Genomic DNA, 18733 nt, shown 5'->3' on the forward strand with positions numbered 1-18733 from the left:
GGAGTTAGAGGTCATGAGTTCGAATCCCAGCTCTGCCACTTGTCAGCTGTGTGACTGTGGGCAAGTCACTTCACTTCTCTGGGCCTCAGTTACCTCATCTGTAAAATGGGGATTAAGACTGTGAGCCCCATGTGGGACAATCTGATTCCCCCGTGTCTCCCCCAGCGCTTAGAACAGTGCTCTGCACATAGTAAGCGCTTAACAAATACCAACATTATTATTATTATTATTATTAATTACCCGACCCCCAGCGTTTACGTACAAATCTGGATGCTGCGCCGCTTCCCCTATCTGTAAACTATTTTAAGGTCCAACTCCCCCACTAGATTGTGAGCTTCTTGCGGGTATCTACCAACTCTATTACTCTCCCAGGACAGTGCTCTGCACACAGTAAGCACTCATTAAATACCGCCGAATGACTCTTCGTCTGCACGCGTCCCTCTCCAAACCCAAGTGGCCGAAGTAGACACTCCTCCCAGCTTGAGGCGGGGGTGAAACGAGACCCATCACAGGTCGGTTACGAGAGGGGCAGAGAGCAAAATGAATGTCCCCCCTCACACCCCTAACCTTTCAATGCTGAGGAAAACCCAAAATACAATCTTCCGGCACCCGAGGGGATATCAATATTGTTATTATTCTCATCGTATTTCACATCAGGCCGCACTGAACCCACTGTGCGTAGACACCTGAGGGAGGAAAAGAGGAATAAGTGACAAGGTCTCTGTCTTTGAGGGACTGGTGGTCCACTAGGAGAGCCAGCACACATATTGACACATAGGCCTCCGGACTCGGCGCCGCCCAGTGTAACCGTTTTCCTGTGGACCCAAAAGACAATGCGGCGGATTCCGGAATGGCAGATCCATTCTATTCTAGAAGGCTCCCCCGCCCCTCTGCCCGGCTGGATTTTTCCCCCGCGCCAGCAAGTACCGGGTCTCCTCTAGGCACGGAGAACTCCCCAAACTCTCAAGGAGCCACTGGTGCGATTGGTGCTGCTGGGAAGGCCCAGGCTTAGATTCCTGCAGCCTCCCACCCCCGTCCCCCCATACACACAGACCCCTCTCACTACTCCAGGGCCCGGCCCATGTTTTGAGCTCCCTAACGGTTTCTTCAGAGCCGCCCCCGTCCCCAGACCATGAGGAGTGGATGTAAGCGCGAGTCGGATCGCAGGACCTTTATGGACCAGGTGCGGGAGTGCAAGGACAGCGGCTACCTGCTGTCGGCCAAGAAGATCGGTTCGGGGGCTTTCTCCAAGGTCTACCTTGGCTACGCCACCCACGACAAGCTACGACAGAACGCCAAGCTGGCCGCCGACCTCCACGCCAAGCGGCACACCATGGTGAGGGCGGCCCACTCCCTCCTCGGCAGCTGAGATCCAGGGGCTGGGCATCGCGGGCGAGGTTCCCCCGTGGCCTGGCTGGGTGGGAGAGGGCGGGACTTCCCAGCCCGAGACCAAAGCCCCCAACCACTCCGGCCACGCAAATTCACGCCGCTCGAGTCTCTCTGCCAGGGTCAGACTCTCTGCCCATCAGTGGTATCTATTGAGCACTGACTGGGTACAGAGCACTGCGCTAAACGCTTGGGGGAGTACAATAGAGTCGCCGGACACAATCTCTGGCCTCAAGAAGCCTATAGTCTAGACTACCCTAGGGAAAGGGCGGGGGGCAAATTGAGACCTCTCTGTCAGTGTCACTAAGTCCATCAGTTGTAATTATTCGGTGCTTGGTGTGTGCTCAGCACTGTACTAGGCACTTGGGGGGAGTACCGTATAACAAAAAAACGGACACACTCACTTCCGACAGTGAGCTTACGTGCGCTAGAGGGGGGAGACGGACATTAATATAAATAAATGACAGATCTGTACAAAAGTACCGTGGGGGTGGGACGGGGGAAAGACAAAGGGAGCGAGTCAGGGCGACGCAGAAGGGAGTGGGAGAAGAGGAAACGGGGGGCTTGGGGGGGGCCTCTTGGAGGAGATGGGCCTTCAGTAAGACCTTGAAGGTGGGGAGAGTAATTATCTGTTGGATATGAGGAGGGAGGGCACCCAGGCCAAATCAAAGACCTAACCCCCACGATTTATTTAGAAAAGCCCCTTCTGTGGGGTGGAGATAAGAGTGCTGCGGGGGTGTGAGAGGTAAGAGTGAGGTCAGAGCAGTGAAGCGGGGGGTGCTATATCACACCGGAGGCCCCATCTCTACCCTTGAGCTCCCAGTGGTAGATGAGGTTAACCACACAGCACAGGCTACAGGTGGGGAAGGGGGACGAAGAGGAAAGAAGGGTAGGAGGGCTGGGGACAGGAACAGGAAGCGGTGAGGGCGGAGGGGTGGGGGAGATGGATCGCTTCAGTCACGCAGACTCCCACCCTCGGGCAACTCCTTCCCTTCTCCATCTCTCTGTCCTCCCGCACTCCGACAGGTGGCCATTAAGATCATCTCCATGGCAGAGGCCCCAGTGGAGTTCGCCCAGAAGTTCCTCCCGCGAGAGATCTACTCTCTCAACGCCACCTACAAGCACCTCAACGTTGTGAGCTGGAGATCCGGGGAGAGAGGGAGGGAGGGGCCGAGGGAGGGGGACCAGACGGCAGACACTTCCCCCAACCCACGGAGTTCCCGGAGGCGGTCTCTCGGCTGGAAATTCTCCCTTCTCCTCAGCCAGTCCTGGGCTCTCTCCCGGCCGCTGTGGGGGGGCCCAGTCCCGGAGTTGACCTCACAGGTTTCTCCTGCCCCGGGGGGACACCGCCGGCTTCCTGTCGGGGACCGATTCCTTCCTTCGAGAGCCCTCGGCCACAGCTCGTCCGGATTCCCTTCTTTGGAAGAGTTCGGGGCAGAGCTCGGGCCCTCCCGAGGCCTCAGGACAAGGGGATTATCGGAGAAGTCCTGCCTGGGGAAGGGGTGGGAATGACCAACATCGGCGCCATTCTGACCCAGTGAATGCTTGAGAGGGTGGGACCGGACCCCCCCTCCTTCTGGCAGTTGCTTTCCTCTCTCCTAACCGACCCCAAGCGACTCCTCCCTTAATCCAAGCTCCGGGCGACTAGGAGTCCCTTGAAAGCGGGCGTGGCCCAGAGAGACCCTCACTGTGTCCAACCCCAGCGCTCAGAACAGGGCTTGACACATAGTAAGTCCTTAACAAGTGCCACCGTGGCCACCGGCCCATTCATTTCATACCGATTTCTCTGGGTGAGCGAACTTTTGTTGGAAAAATCACTGGGGAAATCGTCCCCAATCCCCGAACCTGGATATACGACAACCGTCCCCGAACCTGCAGGTCTAAAGATGTTGCTGGCAGCCCTGGGCGGGGGGTGGGGAGGTGCGGGACGGAAGGCGGCCCAGGGGCCGTGGGCAATCCCAGTGGTCGTGGGCACGGCAGATACAGCTGTATGAGACGTACCGGAACAGCAAGCGTTCCTACCTGGTGCTGGAGCTGGCCCCGCGGGGAGACCTGCTGGAGTACATCAACACCACCTCCGACCGGCGCCGGTGTCCGGGCCTGGAGGAGGAGGAGGCCCGGCGGCTCTTCCGCCAGCTGGTCAGCGCCGTGGCCCACTGCCACAGCACAGGCATCGTCCACCGGTGAGAGCGGTATCGGCCCGGGCCCCGCTGGTCCGGCCCTAAACCTGGGCACCCCCCACCACCACGACTGACAGAGCCCGGGCCTGAGAGTCCGAAGGATCTGGGTTCTGATCCCGGCTCTGCCACTTGCCTGCTCTGTGACCTTAGGCAAGTCACTTCACTTCTCTGGGCCTCAGTTCTCTAAAATGGGGATTAAGACCGTGAGCCCTCTGAGGGACAGGGACTGTGCCCAGCCTGGTTATCTTGTATCTACCCCAGCGCTGAGAACAGTGCCTGGCACATTGTGAGCGCTTAACAAATACCATAATTATTATTACTATTGTTATAATTCCCCTCCCCCATTTACTCAGCAGTGGCTGGGTTGGACTAGAGGAAATCCCCTGCCCCTTCCCTTCTCTGCCCTCTCCTCTCCCCCGGGACTTGCCTCCTCACCTTCCGCCTCCCGGCCCCAGCTTTGTCCCAACCGTAGAGGCAGCCTGACCTAGTGGAAAGAACACGGGCCCGGGGGTCAGAGGAACTGGGTTCTAATCCTGCTATATGATCTTGGGCAAGTCCCTGAACTTCTCCGCACCCCGGTTACCTCATTTGTAAACTGGGGACTAAGACTGTGGGCTCCATTTGGGACATGAACTGTGCCCCATCTGACTAGCTTATATCCACCCCAGCTCTTAGTACAGTACCTGGCACATAGTAAGTGCTTAACCAATATCCTTACAAATAATGATAATTTTTTTAAAAAAAACATCTCTCCCACCCATTTCCTGCCCCAGGGACTTGAAGTGCGAGAATATCCTGTTGGACGAATGTGGCTTTTTGAAACTGACAGGTGAGTGGACCCCCGGCCTTACCCTCCCTCTCCCTCCTCAGCAAGGATGGGACTCTGCTTTCAGAGACGTAGGGGGAGTTCACCCCTCTCCTCCCAAAGACACCGAGAACCCCGAGGATAAATATTCACCCCAGCGCCATCACCCACCCAGCCCCACGGGCTCCTCTCCCTCCCGGGCCCAAGACCCACGTTGTCCCCCTCTCCCCTCCTCCCTCCAAACCTCCCGAACAATCGTCCCCTCAGACTTCGGCTTCGCCAGCCGCTCAGCCAGGAAGAACTCGCTGCTGAGTACCTTCTGCGGGTCCGTGGCCTACACGGCCCCCGAGATCCTAATGAGCAAGAAGTACAACGGGGAGCGGGCTGACCTCTGGAGTCTGTGAGTGACCGGGAGGCCTGGGTTCTCCTCAAAGAGGGAGGGGAGGAGGAATCAACCAAGTGTACTTTTTTGGGCGCTTACCGTGTGCAGAGCACTGGACTGAGCCTTTGGGACAGGACAAGCCTAGGGGATAGAGGTAGATACAAGCTAATTAGAGAAGCAGCCTGGCCTAGTGGATAAAGCACAGGCCTGGGAGTCAGAAGGACCTGGGTTCTAATCCTGGCTGTCTGCAGTCTGCTGTAGGACTCTAGGCAAGTCACTTCATTCCTCTGGGACTAGTTACCTCATCGGTAAATTAGGGATTAAGGCTGTGAGCCCCATATGGGACAGGGACCACGTCCACCCTGATTATCTTGTATCTACCCCAGCGCTTATATCAGTGCCTGGCACATAGTAAGCGCTTAACGAATACCATAATTCTTATTACTATTAGTACAACGGAGCTGGGAGGCACGTTCCCTGCCCACAGCGAGCGTGTAGGTCCCGTGACCACCTAGTGGGGAGGAATCAAGGGGGTCCCATGCCCCCGGAGGGGGGTGTCCCCGGGGTGAAGGCCTGGTCCGGTCACACCGACCGGCCGGTTCCTCTGCAGCGGGGTGATCCTGTACGCCATGGTCACGGGGAAGCTGCCCTTCAAGGAACACCTGCAGCCCCACAAGATGCTCCACCTCATGCGTCAAGGCCTCACCTTCCGCCCCTCCCTCTCCTGCGGTACCTGGGGTTGGGGTTGGTGGGGGAAGGGGCGGGTGGGGAGGGGGAGCCGGGGACTCCCCGAGCAGAGAGCCGTGGAACGCGGGGAGGGTTCTGGAGGCCCCAGGGGCCGCTAAGGGAGGCCCGGAGCTCCAGGGAAAGGGCCGGTGAACCGGTCCCTGCTGTTCTGGCCCCCTTCCCCCCGCCCCGCTGCCAGAGTGCCGGGACCTGATCCAGGGGCTCCTGCAACTGCAGCCCGGGGCCCGACTGGGCCTTCAGCAGGTGGCCACGCACTGCTGGATGCTGCCCGCCACCTCCGCTCTCTTCTACAGCGTGCTCAGCGCCGCACCGCCCTCCCCGCCAGGTACGACTTCCCCGCCCCTGGGAGCCCAGCGGGGCGCCGGAGGAAGGCGACGGGCTCAGCCGGTGGAGGATCACGGATCCCTCCCCGCAGCACCAAACCAGGGAAGTCCCTGGCCGCTTCCTGTTCTGTCTCACTATTATTATTACGGTATTGGTTAAGCGCTTGCCGCGTGCCAGAAGCCGTATTTAGCGCTGGGGTGGATACAAACGAATCGGTTGGACGCAGTCCCCGTCCCAGGTGCGGCTCACAGTCTCAACCCCCGTTTTACAGACGAGGTAGCTGAGGCACAGGCAAGTGAGGTGATTTGCCCGAGGTCACACAGCGGACAAGTTACGGAGTCAGGATTAGAACCCCTGAACTCCTGACTCCCAGGCCTGTGCTCTATCCACCGCGCCACGCTGCTTCTCTTCGCGCATCCCGGCTCCGCCACTTGTCTGCTGTGTGACCTCAGGCAAGTCACTTCATTTCCCTGTGCCTCACCTGTCTGTAACATGGGGATTATGACTGTGAGCCCCCTGTGGGACAGGAACTGGGTCCAACCTGACTAGCTCGTATCCACCCCGGGGCTTAGAACGGTGCTTGACGCACAGTACTTTATAAATACTATTATTATCATCTTCAGAGGAGCAGCTGGTGGCAGGACTGCAGGGAGGGGGCCAGCCCCCATCCCGGCCCCCAGGACACAGCGGCGGGGCCGGCGACCCCGAGAAGAGTCCAGTGACGGGGGAGGAGGAGCCGGACACCTCCAAGACGGCAAGCGGAAGACCCTCTCCCCACCAGCTGCCGGCCCCGGCAGCCGACCCCGGGCAGGAGCCCCCCCCGTGGCTCCCCTTCTCCCAGCGGGGCCCCCACCTCCTGACTCCTGCAAGGCCGGGGGGCTTTTTGGACGAGGGCTTGGGACACAGAGCCTCCTGGGGCTCTCCTCCCCGTCCAAGAAGGTCCCGGCCCTCTCTGCCGGGGCGGGGGTCTGCAAAGCCTCCCAGCACTGACTGATCCCCTAAACCAGCAGCGGGTGGGGAGGGGGGAGCTGGGCCTGCAGGGCAGAGCCAGATAAAGCGTTATTCAGTCAGTTCTGCTCCTTCTGTGCGGTCGGAGCTTGCAGTGGGTATAAAGGGGAGGGGAGGCCGCACTGGGAGAAGCAGCAGCATGAACTAGTGGATAGAGCGCGGTCCTGGGAGTCACTGGGAGTGGGTTCTAATCCCGGCTCCACTCTGGTCTGCTGTGTGACCTCGGCCAAGCCGCTTCACTTCTCCGGGCCTCAGTTCCCTCATCTGAAAAGAGGGGGATCGAGACTGTGAGTCCTGCGTGGGACAGGGACTCTGTCCAGCCCGATGTGCTCATATCCACCCCATCGCTTAGCGCGGTGCCTGGCACGTAGTAAGTGCTTAAGAAATACTATCGTCATTATAATTATTCCTGGGAGGAGCTGCCTCCATCCCATCTACTCCTCCTCCTCCCCTAAGGTCCCCTCCAGCCTTCGCCGGCTGACCTGGGCCCTGCAGAAACTCTCGGGAAGAGTGTGGGGATGGGCGAGGTCAGGGGGCCGATGTCCCCCAGTGTCGAGGAGTGGGACCTTCGGAGCCTCCACACCCCTTCCCGCCGACTCTTCCTGGCTCGGTCAGCTTCCTTTCCCTCTCCGCGTGTGCTCCAAACCGGCCCCCGCTCGCTGGAGGCCAGGGCCTCCGCTCCGCAGACTCTAGCTCCCAGATGTGGGAGTTGAGGGGTCCCCGGACTCCACGGAAGGAGCCCGGCTCCCCGCTCCGGATCCGGAAAATGGCTTCTGGTCACCACAACCTATTCCGGCCCATTTCCTCCCTCTGACTCTGTGGGTCCTCGGCCTCTCCCCCTGCCCTCTTCCCATTCCCACCACTTCCACAGCCCGAGCGTCCTCCAACCCTCTGCCCCGCTTTGACCCCGTGTCTCTCCATCACCGTCCACATGCTCTACAGTAGAGGACTTTATTGGTATCTCTGCGTTTCTCGGCCTCTGCGGCTCTAAAGGCTGGGAAGGGCGCTCTCCCTTAGTTCACCGTCTGCTGCTGCTGCTGCTGCTCCTCCTCTTCCTGCTTCTCCCCCTTCTCCTCCTCCTCCTCGCCACGCTCCAGGTCGGAAGGGGCACTCCAAACTCGCCCGCATCGCGGCGGAGGCCGGACCGCTCGCCTGGGCCGGGCGGCTGGGGGCCGGGCCGGGGGAGGCGGAGCAGGCCGACGGGACGGGAGGGTCGGGGTCCCGGCGGGGGCTTCGGTGCAGCCAGCCGTGGATGCGGGCCAGGTCCCGCCCAAAGCCGCTCTCCCACCTGAGCAGCTCCCGCTGTTCCCGCAGCTCCCGCCGGGCGTCGTAGAGCAGGCGGGCCCGGGTGATGAGGCCGAGCAGCTCCCGGCGCAGGCGGGCGTTCTCGTCCTTGATGGTCTGCGTGTGCAGGATGAGGGTGTGCAGGGCCTCCCGCTCCGCCCGCAGCGCCAGCATGTGGATCTGCTGCTCGGCCTGGCGCTCCTGGCTCGCCTTGGTCTCCAGGAAGGAGCTCTTGACGTGATGCAGCTGCCGCGTGTGCTCCAGCCGCGCCTGGAGCAGCTGCTGCTCCAGCCCCCGGATCCGGGCCTGCTGTTCCTGCTGCAGGGCCTAATCGTCATAACCATAATGACGATCATTATTATCGTGCCACTCGTTTAACTGGCGCTACGCGCCAGGCACCGTACTAAGCGCCGGGTGGGGGACGCACGCGAACTAATCGGGTTGGACACAGTCCCGCTCTCACGTGGATCTCGCAGACTTAATCCCCGTTTTTACAGATGAGGTTAAATGAGGCCCAGAGAAGTGAAGCCGCTTGCCCAAGGTCACGCAGAGGCAGGAGTAGGACCCATGACCTTCCGGCTACCAGGCCCACGCTCTATCCACTAGGCCGCACCGCGTCGGTCTCGACAGCCCCCGCCCGCTCTTCCTCGCGCCCCGGGTTTCGCCCAACAGCCCCCTCCTTCCTCTCTCCACTCCCCTGCCGCCCCAAGCCCACGGACACCCGCCCCCGCCACCGTCCCCAGACCCAGGCTGGGGACCAAATCCGATCGGGGGCGAGCCGGGGCCCTGACGCCGGGGGAACGGCACTGTCTGGGGGCAGTCGCCCACGGGGCTGCCGGGAGTCCAAGAGCTCGGCCGGGAGTCGGGGGAGGGTGCGGGGTGGGGAAGCATAGGTTACCTGATCCACTGAATGCCAGCCCCGTCCGGAACCCCGGGCCTCCAAACCCCCGAGGACTTCACCGTCCCCGTCCCCTACTCCGGTTCTTTCCAGGAAGCCCAAGACATCACCCCCGACCCCTACAGCAGGCTCCCTTTCCCTCGGCTTCCCCACCTCCTGCTGAACGGCAGCGGTGGGAAGCGTATCGATTAGGCACCGGACTGAGAGCACCGCGCTGAGCACAGGGAAAGACCCGGTTGGGAATGAGACAGGGAGCGCATCCTTCCCAGCATTTAGTAAGGCGCTCGGCCCAGAATGAGCCCCCGGTAAACACCACCGACGGGTCGATCGATCGCCTGACGCAGCTCCAGCCCGCCGCCCGGCCGCCCCCGCCCTACCTTGTAGGGCTGAAGCTCGCGGACCTCCCGGGCCATCTGGGCGAAGCGCGACTCCATGTCGAGCAGCTGGGCCCGCACCTCCTGCTCCTTGTCCCTGTACGTGGCCTCCAGTTCCTCCCGCTGGCCACGCAGCAGGCTCAGCTCCTGGCGGTAGTGGCCGTCCAGGGTGACCACGGTGGACTGGCAGCGGTGGGCCCGCGTGCCCACGTAGGCCACGAACAGCTTGTTCTCCTCGCGGATGTGCTGGGCCTCACGGTCCAGAAACTCATTCTCCCACAGCATGCGCTCCACCTGGGCCAGCCAGGTGCTCAGCTGCTCGCTCAGCGCCGTGTTCTCCTGCTGCAGGTACCGGACGCGCTCCGCCAGCAATGGCTCGCTCCTTTCCCCTCCAGGGAGGCCCTTCCTGGCTCCCGCCACAGCCACCTTCTTCTTCTTGGGGGCCATGCCGGGTCCCGGAACCCGGGGAAGGGGAGGACGTCAGGGCAGCCCTCGTCGCCGGGGGACACGCCCCTCCCCGGCCCCGGGCAGGGCGGAGGTCTCCTCCTCCTGGCCGCTGAAGCCCACCCTCCCGCTCCTCAAATCCCAGGCGGAGCCCTCCGGCCACCCTCCCCCGCCCGCCGTCTCTGCCCCGCCTCCAAGCCGCCCCTAACGCGTTAGAACCCCAGCTGCCCGTCCCCATGGTAACGGCCCCAACGGAGGGCGGATCGACTGGAGCTCAGGGATCGCCCTCTCCCCACTTTCCCGAGAATCTGGGGGCAGGTGGCTAGGAGCGGGGATAGCCGAAGCCCTCGTGCCTCGCCCCTTCGCCGGCTAAGCGAGGGTCCCCGGCTGGAGGAAAAGAAGGCCCCCCCCCAGGGTCGGAAATACGACGGTCGGGTGGACGGGGAGGTGCCTCGCAGGACCCCGGCCCCCAGAATCAGCAGTAGGAATAGAGCAGCACGGATGGAGCCAATGTGCGGCATGAGGGAAGGGCGGAGGGAGGAAGAAAGAGGTGAGGGGCGGGGGGGAGGGGGATTCCCAGCTCCTACTGTCCACAATCTCCTTTCTCCTCCCCGGGAAGCAGAGACAGGCAAATGGCATTTCTCACTTCCATTTCCTACCACCGACCGGGCCACCCGGCCCCGTGGCGGGTCTCGGGGAGAACGGGTCGGAAGACGCCCTCGAGTCCTCCGGCGAGAAGTCTTTATTGAGCACGGGGGGCCCTGTCCCGCGGTCTCCCCCCACCCCGACCCAGCACCCCATAATGGCTCCACTGCTAGCCAGTCCCGGTCCCGGACGGTCTCCCGGGCTCCTCCGGGCCACGGGGGGCCGAGGTCACCCAGCCTTCGGGGGCCGCGGGGGGAGCGGCTCCCGGGGCCGCCCGCCGCCCCTTCTCCTCGCTCTCCCGCTGCCGATCCGCTTCCTCCCGCTGGTCCAGTTGCTGGAGCCGCTGTTCCACCTCAGGGGGGACGGTCACCTCCAGGAGGTTCTCCAGCCCGGGCCCCGGCTCGTCCCCGATCAGCACCTGCCAGAGGCCGAGGGAGGCGAGTGGGACGGGAGCTCCCTCGGGAGCTTCCCCCGGCCCCGGTCCCGCGGGCTTCCTACCCTCACCTGGATGAGCTTCTCACAAGCGCCGCGTACGGAGGGATCCGGCTCCCAGGAATGCAGCTCGCGCAGCACCAGGTAGGCGCCCTGGTCGCGCACCAGCTTCCGCCCGGCCTTCGTGGCCGTCAGCTGCCGGGGAAGGGAGGAAGACCGGGACTACCGACGGGGGCCCTCCGTCCCGGGGCTCATCGGAGAACTGGCGCCCACCCTCACGTGCACGCCTGCGGCCTGGAGAGATTCGCCCTTCCCCATCCCCCGCCCCTGCTCCCCCTCACCAACATGATGGCCTCGATGAGCATCTTGCGGATGTCCGGATCCGGCTCCCGCTGCTTCTCCGGAGGCAGATACTGCAGGTCCACGGGCAGCCCTGGGGGAGCCGGGCAGAACCGGGGTCCCACGTCCGCAAGGACGGCCTCGGGCCGACCCCGGGCCCACGTGATCCCTCCCCCACACCCGGTCCCTCCGTTGGCCTCCTCCCAGGCCGGGGTGTCCCGGCCCCTCGCCAATGCCCCCAAGCCGCCTCGCCCAGGCCCAGCTGCGCCCTCACTTTCGGTTTCCTCCTCGGAGAACTCCTCCGGGCCGGCCAGCGGCAGCAGCAAGAAGGGAAGCACGTCCACCTGGGGTCCCAGGAGCCACTCGTGATGAGCTGAGCGAGTGAGGAAGGACAGTCAGGCGGGGCCGAAGGGTCCCCAGTGCCGTCCGAACGAGGCCCGGTGGGCGGAGGAGGTGCGGGAGGAGGATCTGAGTGACGGAGACCGGCGGCCCCTCATCTCAGATGCCCGTTTCCGCACAGACCAGCCCACGGGCCCCACGGCAGCTGCCCGTCCGCCCCGTAAGAACACGAACGATGGCCTCGGAGTCGGCCCGGGGCCAGTCCGACCCAAAACCGCTCCGACGGTGACCCCGGAACACCTGAGGGAGCGATAAGGTGGTCTCCCTTCTCGGACGCCGGTGGTTAGAGTGGAACCGATGATGATAACAATCATCATCACGATGGCATTTATTTCAGAGAGCAGGAAACTGAAGAGAGAAGTGCCTGCCCGGTCACACATCAGGCAAGAGGAGGAACTGGAATTAGAAGACGGGCCTCCTGACTCCCAGCGCTGATTCCACAGCCCCACCAGACAGGGCTGCGGTCCCGCTCTCCCCTCCCTGCCGAAGAGAGGGGTCCGGAGACCCCCCGCCCGCTCTCCCGGTCAGGAGCCGGGGCTGCCCTGGGCCCTCAACTCACAGTGCTCAAAGCAGCAGTTGCGGAGGGTCCCGACCACCCCGCCCCGGCACACGGTGGAGTCCGGCGACTGGATGAGGGGCAGAAGTCGCTGTATCACACACCTGGAAGAGGAAAGGGGCGGGGGGGGGGGTGTCTTCGAGCAAGCCCGGGGCGGCCCCTCTGACGCCACCCTTCAGCCGGCCGGCCGTTTTGGCCTCCCACCAGCCCCTGCCGGGCGAAGCAGAAGCCTTCCGGATCGGTCGTCCGAACGGAATCCAGCCCGGTCCCTTCGGTCCCCGCCCCCCCATCTCCCGCACCACCCCCGGCACCCCCTCACCTGTCCCTGTCGAGCAAGAACGCCCGGGCCCGGGGCAGCTGGGTGAGGTTGGAGAGCAGCGGCCCCAGGTAGTGTAAAGGGCCGTGAGGGTTGTAAGCGGGGTCGCACAGGGCCTCCAACAGGCCCGGCAGCCTGGGGCCCGGCTCCCTCTCCCGCCCCCAGAGAACGTCCAGCAGCCTGTGGCAGGGTCCCTCCTCCCGGGTCAGGTTGGCCAGGACGGCGCAGGCTCGGCCGGCCCAGCGGCAGCGCGGGTCCAGCGTGCGGTCCGCCAGCTGGGGCAGGAGTCCCGGGAGCGCCCCCAGCAGAGCCTCGTGCACGCCGGGGTCCGCGGACAGGTTGACCAGGGCGTGGAAGGCGTCTCCGGTCGGGGCGGGGGCGGGCGCCTCGGTCAGGGCTCCCAGCGCCTCCAGCAGGGCCGGCCGGCCGGCCAGCAGGGCCCGTCCCGACTCCGTGCCCGTCAGTCCCAGCAGGTAGCCGGCTGCCGGCCCCCGGAGATCCGGCCGGCCGCCGGGGGCCAGGAAGGTCAGCAGCTCACTGGCCAGCGTGGCGTCCATGGTGGCGGGCCGGCTCCTCACTGGGGGCGAGAGGGGGAAAGAGGAGGCGATGGAGGGTTTCCCCTTCCCGTCCGGAAAGCAGAGCACGGGCAGTGCCACCCTGGGGGGTCCCCGCCCATCGCCGCCCAGCCCACTGCGCTGCCTGGAGGGGCGTCGGATTCTCGGGCGGGATGACGATGGTATTTGTTAGGCGCCTACTCTGTGCGGAGCACTGTTAAAGCGCTGGGGTAGATTCGGGGTCGTCGGGTCGCCCCACGCGAGGCTCACAGTTAATCCCCATTTTACAGACGAGGTAGCCGAGGCACCGAGAAGTGACTCGCCCACAGTCACACAGCTGACGAGTGGCGGGGCCGGCATTCGAACCCGTGACCTCTGACTCCCAAGCCAGCGCTCTTTCCACCGAGCCACGCGGGGAGAGGGGGTGCGCGGACGAGACTCCTGAGCTCAAGGGGGCTCCGAGCGGTCGAGGCCGAGGGAGGGGGCAGAGTGACGGAATAGGCCTTGAGGTCCTTGTGGGCAGGGAGGGGGCCTGTTTATTGTACCGCTGTACCCTCCCAAGCGTTTGGTACAGTGCTCTGCACACAGTAAACCCTCAATAAATACGACAGAATGAAGGGAAGCAGCATGGCCTAGTGCTAGAGCACGGGCCCGGGAGTCAGAAGGACCTGGTTTCTAATCCCGGCTCCGCCACGTGCCTGCTGTGTGACCCTTGGCAAATCACTTCACTTCTCTGTGCCTCCGTTCGTGGCTTAATGGAAAGACCCCGGGCTTGGGAGTCCGAGGTCGTGGGTTCTAGTCCCGGCTCCGCCACTCGTCAGCTGTGTGACTTTCGGCAAGTCGCTTGACTTCTCTGTGCCTCAGTTGCCTATCTGGAAACGGGGATTAATAATAATAATAATAATAATAATGATGGCATTTGTTACGCGTTTACTGTGTGCCAAGCACCGCTCTAAGCGCTGGAGGGGGATACGAGGTGATCAGGTTGTCCCACGACGGGCTCACGGTCTTAATCCCCATGAGACAGATGAGGTAACTGAGGCCCAGAGAAGTGGAGTGACTTTCCTAAAGTCACCCAGCTGACAAGTAAGACTGCGAGCCCCACGTGGGACAATCTGATCACCTCGCATCTCCCCCAGTGCTTGGCACATAGTAAGCGCTTAACAGATACCATCATTATTATTACCTGTAAAATGGGGCGGAAGACTGTGAGCCCCACGTGGGAGAGGGACTGCGGCCAACCTGATTACCTTGTACCCGCCCCGGCGTTTGAATGATGCTTGTTACATAGTAAGCGCTTAACAAATGAGGTCATTATTAGAATGAAAGAGGGCAGGGAGCTCGGTGGGAGGAGGAGGGAGAGGAGAAGGAGGAGGAGGGGGAGAGGAAGAGGAGGAGGAGAGGAAGAGGAAGCAGCGTGGCTCAGAGGAAAGAGCCCGGGCTTGGGAGTCAAAGGTCACGGGATCGAATCCCGCTCTGCCACCTGTCAGCTGTGTGACTGTGGGCAAGTCACTTCACTTCTCTGGGCCTCAGTGACCTCATCTGTCAAATGGGGATGAAGACTGTGAGCCTCACGGGGGACAACCTGATGACCCTCTACTTCCCCCAATGCTTAGAACAGTGCTCTGCACAGAGTAAGCGCTTAACAAACACCACCATTATTATTATTATAGTAAGTGCTTAACAAATACTACCATTATTATTATAGTAAGCGCTTAACAAATCCCAACATTATGATTATTATAGTAAGCACTTAACAAATAGCAACATTATGATTATCATTATAGTAAGCGCTTAACAAATGGCAACCTTATGACTATTATTGGGAGAAGCAGCGTGGCTCAGTGGAAAGAGCACGGGCTTTGGAGTCAGGGCTCATGAGTTCGAATCCCAGCTCTGCCACTTGTCGGCTGTGTGACTGTGGGCGAGTCACTTCACTTCTCTGGGCCTCAGTTCCCTCATCTGTAAAATGGGGATGAAGACTGTGAGCCCCACGTGGGACAACCTGATTCCCCTGTGTTTACCCCAGCGCTTAGAACAGTGCTCGGCACATAGTAAGCGCTTAACAAATACCAACATTATTATTATTATTATTATTATAGTAAGCGCTTAAATAGCAACATTATGATTATCATTATAGTAAGCACTTAACAAATAGCAACATTATGATTATCATAGTAAGTGCTTAACAAATAGAAACGTTTTGATCATTATTATAGTAAGCGCTTAGCAAATAGCAACATTATGATTATCATTATAGTAAGCGCTTAACAAATAGCAACATTATGATCATCATTATAGTAAAGGCTTAACAAATAGCAACATTTTGATTATCATTATAGTAAGCGCTTAACAAATAGCAACATTATGATCATCATGAAAGTAAGCGCTTAACAAATAGCAACATTTTATTATTATTATTTTTATTATTATTATTATAGTAAGCACTTAACAAATAGCAACATTTTGATGAATATTATAGTAAGCGCTTAACAAATCCCAACATTTTGATGATTGTTATAGTAAGCGCTTAACAAATAGCAACATTATGATGATCATTATAGTAAGCGCTTAACAAATAGCAACATTATGATGATCATTATAGTAAGCGCTTAACAAATAGCAACCTTATGATTATTATAGTAAGCGCTTAACAAATAGCAACATTTTGATGATTATTATAGTAAGCGCTTAACAAATAGCAACATTTTGATGATTATTATAGCAAGCGCTTAACAAAGAGCAACATTTTGATGATTATTATAGCAAGCGCTTAACAAATAGCAACATTATGATTATTATAGTAAGCGCTTAATAGCAACATTTTGATTATTATTATTATAGTAAGCGCTTAACAAAGAGCAACATTTTGATGATTATTATAGTAAGCGCTTAACAAATAGCAACATTATGATTATTATAGTAAGCGCTTAACAAATAGCAACATTATGATGATCATTATAGTAAGCGCTTAACAAATAGCAACATTATGATTATTATAGTAAGCGCTTAACAAATAGCAACATTTTGATGATCATTATAGTAAGCGCTTAACAAATAGCAACATTATGATTATTATAGTAAGCGCTTAACAAATAGCAACATTTTGATGATCATTATAGTAAGCACTTAACAAATAGCAACATTATGATTATCATAGTAAGCGCTTAACAAATAGCAACATTTTGATGATCATTATAGTAAGCGCTTAACAAATAGCAACATTATGATTATTATAGTAAGCGCTTAACAAATAGCAACATTTTGATGATCATTATAGTAAGTGCTTAACAAATAGCAACATTATGATTATTATAGTAAGCGCTTAACAAAGAGCAACATTTTGATGATTATTATAGTAAGCGCTTAACAAATAGCAACATTATGATTATTATAGTAAGCGCTTAACAAATAGCAACATTTTGATGATCATTATAGTAAGCGCTTAACAAATAGCAACATTATGATTATTATAGTAAGCGCTTAACAAATAGCAACATTTTGATGATCATTATAGTAAGCGCTTAACAAATAGCAACATTATGATTATTATAGTAAGCGCTTAACAAATAGCAACATTTTGATGATCATTATAGTAAGCGCTTAACAAAGAGCAACATTTTGATGATTATTATTATAGTAAGCGCTTAACAAAGAGCAACATTTGATTATCATTATAGTAAGCACTTAACAAATAGCAACCTTATGATGATTATAGTAGGCGCTTAACAAAGAGCAAGATTATGATGATGATTATAGTAAGCGCTTAATAAATCCCAACATTATTATAATTATTATTAAAAGGAGGAGGAAGAAAAAGCAGGGCGGTAAGGCCGCCCTGCGATGCGCGTTACCTGGCGCCCGGCGGCGACGGCTTCCGCCTTGCCCTCGCCACGTGAGGGGGCGGCCCGGCCCCGCCCACTTCCGGCCCGGCGGCCAATCAGAGGCCGCGTCTGGGGCGGGGGGCGGGACCGTCTGACGTCATCCGCCGGCTGTCAATCAATCAGGGGCAGCGAGGCAGCCCAGCCGGCTGAAAGGAATTGTGGGAGAAATGGGGCCGTCTCCTTGTAGTAATCATCATTCATTCATTCATTCATTCATTCATTCCATAGTATTTATTGAGCGCTTCCTCTGTGCAGAGCACTGTGCTAAGCGCTTGGAATGAACAAGTCGGCAACAGATAGAGACGGTCCCTGCCCTTTGACGGGCTTACGGTCTCATTATTGCTATGTGTTAAGCGCTTACTGGAGAAGCAGCGTGGCTCAGTGGAAAGAGCCCGGGCTTTGGAGTCAGAGGTCATGAGTTTGAATCCCAGCTCTGCCACTTGTCAGCTGTGTGACTGTGGGCAAGTCCCTTCACTTCTCTGGGCCGCAGTGACCTCATCTGGAAAATGGGGATGAAGACTGTGAGCCCCACGTGGGACATCCTGATTCCCCTGTGTCTCCCCCAGCGCTTAGAACAGTGCCCGGCACATAGTAAGCGCTTAACAAATACCAACATTATTATCTGTGCAGAGCACTGGTCTAAGCGCTGGGGGAGAGACAGGGGCATCGGGTGGACCCACATCATCATCATCATGGCATTTGCTAAGCGCTTATGTGCCAAGCACTGTTCTAAATGCTGGCGGAGATCCAAGCTCAACCTTGTCAGCTGGGTGACTGTGGGCGAGTCACTTCCCTTCTCTGGGCCTTAGTTCCCTCATCTGGAAAATGGGGATGAAGACTGGGAGCCTCACGTGGGACGACCTGATGCCCCTGTGTCTCCCCCAGCGCTTAGAACGGTGTTGGGCACATAGTAAGCGCTTAACAAATACCAACACCATTATTATCAAGTTGTCCCCCCTTGGAGCTCCCAGTCTTCATCCCCATTTTCCAGATGAGGTCGCTGAGGCCCAGAGAGGTGAAGTGACTTGCCCAAGGTCACACAGCTGACAATAATAATAATAACGTTGGTATTTGTTAAGCGCTTACTATGTGCCGAGCGCCGTTCTAAACGCTGGGGGAGACACGTGGGGCTCACAGTCTTAATCCCCATTTTACAGATGAGGTAACTGAGGCACCGAGAAGTTAAGTGACTTGCCCAAAGTCACACGGCTGACGAGCGGCAGAGTCGAGATTAGAACCCATGACCTCTGACTCCCAAGCCCGGGCTCTTTCCAGTGAGCCACGCGGCTGCTTCTGTACCAAATGGTGTTTCTCAAGCGCTTACTATGTGAACAAGCACTATACTAAGCGTTGGGGGGAATACAGGCAAATCACGTTGGACGCAGTCCCTTGTCCCTCGTGAGGCTCGCAGTCTTAGTCCCCCTTTTACAGATGGGGTAAACTGAGGCCCAGGGAATAATAATAATAATGTGGGTATTTGTTCAGCGTTTATTATGTGCCGAGCACTGTTCTAAGCGCTGGGGGAGATACAAGGTAATGAGGCTGTCCCACGTGGGGCTCACAGTCTTCATTTTCCAGACGGGGTCACTGAGGCCCAGGGAAGATAAGGGACTTGCCCAAGGCCACACAGCAGACAAGTGGTGGAGTGGAGATTAGAACTCATGACTTTCTGACTTCCAGGCCCGTGCTCTGTCCATCATGCAAAGTGGGAAGCGGCATGGCATAGTGGGTAGAGTATGGATGTGGGAGTCAGGGGTCGTGGGTTCTAATGCGGCT

General features: G+C 58.2%; 3 protein-coding genes across 4 annotated transcripts; 1 reads left to right on the forward strand and 2 right to left on the reverse strand.

Moving 5' to 3' along the window:
- Window positions 1-424: 424 nt before the first annotated feature.
- LOC100081419 (testis-specific serine/threonine-protein kinase 5-like) lies at window positions 425-6894 on the forward strand. 2 transcript variants are annotated; one of them, XM_029062306.2, is made up of 9 exons: window positions 425-512; window positions 1112-1336; window positions 2413-2520; window positions 3367-3569; window positions 4340-4395; window positions 4639-4771; window positions 5364-5482; window positions 5679-5825; window positions 6448-6894. In XM_029062306.2, the coding sequence occupies exons 2-9, from the start codon at window positions 1133-1135 to the stop codon at window positions 6816-6818; spliced, it is 1341 nt and encodes a 446-aa protein (XP_028918139.1). In that variant the 5' UTR covers window positions 425-512; window positions 1112-1132; the 3' UTR covers window positions 6819-6894. The 2 variants fall into 2 exon arrangements, with proteins under 2 accessions (XP_028918139.1, XP_028918138.1); XM_029062305.2 differs by lacking the exon at window positions 425-512 and adding an exon at window positions 881-977.
- Window positions 6895-7764: 870 nt separating this feature from the next.
- CCDC166 (coiled-coil domain containing 166) lies at window positions 7765-10389 on the reverse strand. The gene is made up of 2 exons (XM_007656792.3): window positions 9392-10389; window positions 7765-8443 (listed from the first exon to the last, which is right to left on the reverse strand). Exons 1-2 carry the CDS (start codon window positions 9833-9835, stop codon window positions 7820-7822), a joined length of 1068 nt encoding a protein of 355 aa, XP_007654982.2. The 5' UTR covers window positions 9836-10389; the 3' UTR covers window positions 7765-7819.
- Window positions 10390-10556: 167 nt separating this feature from the next.
- On the reverse strand, window positions 10557-16993 carry HGH1 (HGH1 homolog). The gene is made up of 7 exons (XM_001512190.4): window positions 16928-16993; window positions 12523-13096; window positions 12207-12307; window positions 11523-11621; window positions 11251-11342; window positions 10982-11104; window positions 10557-10895 (listed from the first exon to the last, which is right to left on the reverse strand). Exons 2-7 carry the CDS (start codon window positions 13074-13076, stop codon window positions 10647-10649), a joined length of 1218 nt encoding a protein of 405 aa, XP_001512240.3. The 5' UTR covers window positions 13077-13096; window positions 16928-16993; the 3' UTR covers window positions 10557-10646.
- Window positions 16994-18733: the final 1740 nt, after the last annotated feature.

The sequence above is a fragment of the Ornithorhynchus anatinus genome, chromosome 4 (genome assembly GCF_004115215.2).
Source record: "Ornithorhynchus anatinus isolate Pmale09 chromosome 4, mOrnAna1.pri.v4, whole genome shotgun sequence".
NCBI classification, from domain to species: Eukaryota; Metazoa; Chordata; class Mammalia; order Monotremata; family Ornithorhynchidae; genus Ornithorhynchus; species Ornithorhynchus anatinus.